General features: G+C 39.7%; 1 protein-coding gene and 1 long non-coding RNA gene across 2 annotated transcripts; one reads left to right on the top strand and one right to left on the bottom strand.

Annotated features, from left to right (window-relative positions):
• Positions 1–922: 922 nt before the first annotated feature.
• On the bottom strand, positions 923–2180 carry LOC134638955 (uncharacterized). The gene is made up of 2 exons (XR_010095302.1): positions 1883–2180; positions 923–1080 (listed from the first exon to the last, which is right to left on the bottom strand). It is a non-coding gene; the product is annotated as an uncharacterized LOC134638955 (long non-coding RNA).
• An 11-nt stretch (positions 2181–2191) lies between these two features.
• On the top strand, positions 2192–4712 carry LOC134638954 (nuclear factor 7, brain-like). Its single transcript, XM_063489933.1, has one exon. It carries the CDS (start codon positions 2723–2725, stop codon positions 4169–4171), a length of 1449 nt encoding a protein of 482 aa, XP_063346003.1. The 5' UTR covers positions 2192–2722; the 3' UTR covers positions 4172–4712.
• Positions 4713–6599: the final 1887 nt, after the last annotated feature.

The raw sequence follows: 6599 nt of genomic DNA, 5'->3' as shown, positions 1-6599 counted from the left end.
ACATCTCGCTCATTGTAAACTTTCTTTAAGTATGTGTAACATTCACAATGATATTGTTGATGGTAACGTGTATGATTCCAGCCTACCTGATAGGCACTTTTGACTTTTTGTAGTTCAGTTCACTGATTGACTACCCCACAGTGCTGTTTTCCTGTATTCCTGTTTCATCCACATTAATAAAGTGTCCTGTGTTACAGTAACAGTGAGTTGTGGATTTACTTAATGAATGCCTAAGTTGGGCTTTAATCTGCCTTAGACATGTAGACACAACTATGTAGAAACACATAACAGACCTGAACCAAAGAAGCAATGTGTACAAGCAGGCAAAGACAAGTTTTGGAAGTATTTGTACAACACATCCCTCCACAACAACTTCAGTGTATCCTGGAATTGTTTAGTAAACACTAACAGAGCTATTATCTATATGTTATGTGTGTCAAATTTCCCCAGAATAGTCTTGGTTGACATCAGGTGACTGTGAAAGCCATGGTGTATGATCACGCCTTTTTCATAATCAACTACTCAGTCTATTTGTCACGGGACAAACATAATCTCTCCTAGCAAGTTTGTAATGATTTTACAACTCTTTTACCTTTGACAGGTGAACCCTAACATGGCAGCAAAGTGCAACAATGTCTCTCTGTGTAGGGGTCAAGAGTTCAGGGCATGCCTTTAATTTCTTGCCTGTCTGTAAATGACAGTGTCATGGCATGAATAATCCTTCAGATTTTACCAGTAGAAAAGTAAAACAATTACATTGTCTCATCAGGAGAACCTAAAAGACTCCTCTTATGGCTCGGCTTTGCACATAATAATCACAGAAGAAAAGAAAGGAATTGATTTTCAATTGCGCTTAATTTCAGGAGACTTTCCAACCTGTTGGTTCAAAAGAGCCAAAAGAAAATCCTCATTGATGTTGGAGTAAAAAACTAGATGCTTTTATTGGAATATACACTGATAATGCTTACTGTCCTGTCATTTTAAACCAGTCAAAATACATAAATAACACATTGTGATCATGCTGAAGACCACAGACAGCAGTCCAGGCGTCAGGTGGGATAAAGAAGCTGGAAACATCACCTGACAAAGAAAAAAAAAGACAACAGACTGAATGAATAAAAGAAGGCTTCTTCATTGCACATTTTTAACCAATCACAAGTCTCTTCTTTCACTCTAGACTTTTGACCAATCACCGATCAGGATCAATTGCACTACTGTACTGTGCATCCCCATTCGCCGACATGTGGCCAACAGTAGTGTTTTAATGTTCTTCATTATTAAACATTTGCACATAAATAAGTGACATTAGGGCCGTTTATCAATATGCGTACTTGTGCGTACTTGCGTTCTCGTGTACTCGTGATACGTCATCAGTCGGAGACCAAGTACTGTTCCAATTCGAAGTACGCATCACGCCGAGAACGCGAAAAAGTCCCGGATGTGTTCTCGATCCGCCCGTTTTATCGAGCATGCATCGGTGTAGACTTGGGACAGCTAAATATCCCAGAATGCATTTCGTCCAAAACTCAACAGCGGACTCCCGGCACATCGTTTCCACCCCCCCCCCCCCCCAAACCGCTCGCGGACTTCTCACTACTCAGGTTAAAGAAACCCCAGCAGCTGTCTATAGTATTGAGTGTCCACTAAAATAAAAATAAAAGCGTTCTAACATCTCACCTGCTTGTTTGTATTAAGGTATGTACACGTATGTACATGTACACTATTTTATTAATAGAGGTTTCACTACTGAGGTTAAAAATGATATATAAGTCTCTTAGATCACTTCCAAATGTTAATGTTTGGTTTATTTCAGTGTTTTATTTGTTCCTGAGTAAACTGGTTTGGCTGTGATTAAAGTTAAGCTTCATAACATGTTACTCACAGTTAAATTAGGAGGGGACGGCAGTAAAAACTCCGGACCTGTGACATCATCACGCACGCAGGTGTTCCGACTGTACAAATCACGAGTCCGTGCTCGCGTACTTGAGAATTGAGAAACGGCCGACGAGTCCGTGCTCGCGTTCTCGGCAGGTACGTACTCCCGTGCGTTCTCGGCGGGTACGTACTCCCGTGCGTTCTCGGCGGGTACGTACTCCCGTGCGTTCTCGGCGGGTACGTACTCACCGAGAACGCGAGTACGTACTCGCGTACTTGGGCACTGATAAACGGCCAATATTCAGTACTTACTTTTGAAAGTTTACTCTTCGGCCGCTCCTCTTCCGCCCTTTTTCTTCGGCAAAATTATCCACACCCACCGCCGCTATGCATTCTGGGATATGTTGGGCCACGAGGTGTACACCGCCACATCCTTGAAATTCAGGGAAATGAAGGACGCATTTGAGGGCCGCATTTCGAGTAGCCTTTGAATTGGGACAGCCTTCGTCGAGTCGCTGTGACGTACTCGGCCTTAAAATGCGGCCTTTAAGGCTGCAGACCCTGGATTGGGATACAACCAATCAGAGGAAGTCTGGTAGCGTATTCAACATCTATAATACAGACACGGCGCCATCTAGTGGGAATATAGTAAAATAACAAGTCGATTACTATCAGCTCCACCCCTAAAAGAATAAACGAAACTTAAACTCATTGTCGACCACACTGGTGACGACATTACATTAAAACCTGCGCTCTTTCGAGAAGAACACAATTTGGCGACATTATCAGGCAAACAGGACATATTTTGGTGAGTCATTAAAAAAATACAAAGCAGAAAAATAACGAAATGGCGGAGAAATTCGCATTTTTTGAAAACTATCTGAGCTGCCATGTGTGTTCAGAGACTTTCAGAGATCCTGTGTCTCTGAGCTGCGGCCACAGCTTCTGTTCAAGCTGCCTGCAGGAATTCTGGGAACAAGCTAAAAACAAAAACTGTCCCATTTGTAAAAGAAAATCTTCAAAAGATGAACCATCCATGATCTTTGCTCTCAAAGAACTTGCTGACTCCTTTGCTAAGAGGCAGAGTGAGAGCTCACCTGAGACAGAAAAAGAAAAGGAGGAAGAGAAGGAGGAGGTGGTGTGTGATAAACATCCAGACGTCCCTTACTGGTACTGTGAGGATGAAGACAGAGCTGTGTGTCCTGTGTGTGAGTTTTCTCTCCACCAGAGTCACAAAGTGGTTCCTGTAGAAGAAGCAGTCAGTGACCTGAAGGAGCAGCTGAAATCTGACTTAAAGTCTCTGCAGGACAAGAGGAACAAATACAAACAAGTGGAGGAAACATACAATGAAATGAGTGAACACATGAAGAAGCAGCTGTTGTCCACAGAGAGGCAGATCAGAGCAGAGTTCAACAAGCTCCAGCAGTTCCTGAAAGAGGAAGAGGAGTCCAGACTGGCAGCTCTGAGGGAGGAAGAGGAGCAGAAGGGGAGGACTATCAGCAGAGAGATGAAGATGATTGAGGAGCAGATCTCCTCTCTGTCAGACAGCATCTCTGCTGTTGAAGAAGAGCTGCAGAAACACAACGTGCCATTCCTCAGCAGTTATAAAGACACTCAGAGCAGAGCTCAGAGCTCAGTGTCAGATCCACAGCTGGTCTCAGGAGCACTGATAGATGTGGCCAAACACCTGGGCAACCTGTCCTTCAGAGTGTGGGAGAAGATGAAGGAGAAGGTCCACTTCAGTCCTGTCATTCTGGACCCAAACACTGCATACCCCTCTCTCTATCTGTCTGATGATCTGACCAGTGTGAGGAATGGAGAGACACACCAGCTGTTTCCTGATAATCTGGAGAGAAACACTTATTATTCCAATATTTTTGGCTCTGAGGGTTTCAGTTCAGGGAAACACAGCTGGGAGGTGGAGGTGGGAGACCATCCTCACTGGAGTGTGGGTTTAATTAAAGAGTCAGTTGAGAGGAAGGGAGAGCGTTCTGCTTCACCAAAAAATGGAATCTGGCGTTTATTGCATCACAGTGGAAAATACACTAATGGTGCTGGTAAGACTGTGACAGTGAAGAAGAGTCTCCAGAGGATCAGAGTCCAGCTGGACTATGACAGGGGGGAGGTGTCCTTCTATGACCCTGAAGACATGACTCACATCTACACTCACAGAGTCACTTTCACTGAGAAACTCTTCCCATATTTTGGTATTGGGGGAGCAGGAGATGCCAAAACCTCTGATATCAAAATCTGTCAAACTGAGATTTCTTTGAAAAGTGCAACAATGTCTCTGTGAACTTTTTGTTTTTCTTTTCTCAATTCCTGCACTTTATGTTTTTCATTAAAATTTGTTTTGTTGTTATTTGTTTGCTTGTTGTTGTTTTAATATGAGAAAAACAGGAATAAAAATAAAAGGCATAAAGCCATTCACACAATGGAATACAATTTCTTTTCAAAGCACAGAGAGTAAAACTAAATGATAAGTGTCATTTGTTTTTGTTTTGTTTTTTCAAATTCAGTTTAAAACTGATTTAAAATGTGAGGTGATGCAACTTTTTATCCATGATTGTACTTTTTTCTTAATTTTTCATTCATTCTCTCTCTCTCTCTTTTTTTTCTAAACATATAACTGTTTTAAAGTCAATTAATTCTTTGTGAAAGTATTTTGGAACATTAAAACTGTCCAAAATTGATGTGACAAAGATAAATGGATGCTGATAAATGTTACTTTGCTTAGTTTTTTTAGTTATTGAGATCAGAATCAGATGATAACAATCTCTGGCTAATATGTGCATGTTATATTGGTTTCATAATGAAAAAAAGAAACTTGATTAATAAATAACACTAATGTCTTGTTTTAATACCTAACTGTCAAGTTAAGTAAGTGATTTTCTCCAATTAAATATGTTTCTTACGGTATGTTTTGCATTAATTTGCCAAATAAATCAAACTGTGCACTTGTATATATCAATTCAGCAATAATTCCTTTAGAAAGTGTCATTGCAGAATAATGTTGACTGTCTGACATTTATTCAGTTGTATCCATACAAACTAGCTCATTCTTTGTTTCTTAGATTTTGTCCTAAGTTCTGTATAAATTGATTTGTCAGATGCAATTCATATTATTCCTCAATCTTCAATTCAACTCACAACAACTAAGAATTAGTAAGAAAACTGAAAAAGTTGTAGATCAGAGCAGCAGCTAAAGGCAGAGGGAAAGAATCAGAACTAAAGGGTTGATATTAAAATACAGATTAAAGCAAAAGTGACAAAGCAAAATTATAATCCTTATTATATTGATCTTCATATGATCTTGAAAGAAAAATAGTTATATGCACTTAATAAGCTGAGAGAATTGAGAGAGAAAGGCTGATTATACCAGCATTTAGTAGAAAATGAAACCAAAATAATAAAGGAAAAAAGTAGAAACAAGTGTTCCTTGACTGTCATCCAAAGAAGAAGAAAACAGCTTCTCTGCTTGTTAGTTTTAGTTATGTAATACTGTGCACTTCCTCGTTTGAAATATGTGAATATCATTATAGTGATTTTTAAGGTTAGAAACACACAAAGAAGAACATCACCGTTGTACTGTACATGCACAGTTAGCACAGTCAAACACAAATGCATGCAGGTAACCTTTGACCCTTAAATATATAAACAAGGAGAATGAGACATTAATAGCAATACTGGATGACACTGGATATACTGGATATACTGGATGAGTGCAATGAAAAATCTCAGCTGTTCATGTTGAAGGAGATAACAAATATTTTACAAGATCTTCACCATCTTACAAAAAAGTCGACGAGGTGTTTGGTGGGATAGTTCACACAAACTGTTCTGTATTAAAGTGAGAGATTTCCCTCTCTGGCAACATGACAATGACTTAAGTAGAAAAAAAAAAACATAAGATGATTTTTTTCCTTCATATTCCTTGAAAAAAATTTTCACTTGGAGTTGCTGTTTGTTCAGTGCTTTCAGACTCACTTCATGTTCCAGATGTGAAAAACAACATCAGCACATTCAGGATTTAGTCTTGTTAACTGTGGAGTTCCAGTTTTACACCTCATAAACAAGTATGATGAAAAAAACAAGTTAATTGATCTCCTGTTTTTTTTCTCCTGTCCATAAAATATATCAAAGCCTGTCTGCAGTCTGATGTGCCTGAACTTTCTATTTAAACTGTCATTTTACTGATAACACCTTAACACATTTTCTTGAAGTTAGAGAAACACATGTAGCACGCAAGAGAACAGAACAATAATCTGAAGAATCAGAGAACTAGAGGATTAATATTATTATACAGAAGAAATCCAAAGTGACAAAAAGAGACAAAGGGAAAATAGAAAGAGCCAACTGCAGAGAAATGATGGAACAACACTGCAAACTGCTCTCTCTATCTGTCTGATGATCTGACCAGTGTGGGATGTGAAGATACAAAGCAGCAGCTTCCTGATAATCCAGAGAGAAACATTAATTGTATCATACTCTTTTTGGCTCTGAGGGCTTCAGCTCAGGGAAACACAGCTGGGAGGTGGAGGTGGGAGACCATCCTTGGTGGATTGTAGTTTTACTTGAAGAGTCAGTTGACAAAAATAAGCCACCGGCTTCACCAAATTGTGGATTCTGGTGTTTAACACATCGCAGTGGAAAATACACTAATGGTGTTGGTCAGACTGTGACAGTGAAGAAGAGTCTCCAGAGGATCAGAGTCCAGTTGGACT

This window comes from Pelmatolapia mariae, linkage group LG12 (genome assembly GCF_036321145.2).
Source record: "Pelmatolapia mariae isolate MD_Pm_ZW linkage group LG12, Pm_UMD_F_2, whole genome shotgun sequence".
In the NCBI taxonomy this organism is placed as follows: Eukaryota; Metazoa; Chordata; class Actinopteri; order Cichliformes; family Cichlidae; genus Pelmatolapia; species Pelmatolapia mariae.
This window is presented reverse-complemented; position numbering and strand designations above follow the sequence as displayed.

What these genes read in the sequence shown, in the direction of transcription:
- LOC134638954 (XM_063489933.1), top strand. Translation starts at nt 2,723, where the DNA reads ATGGCGGAGAAATTCGCATTTTTTGAAAACTATCTGAGCTGCCATGTG.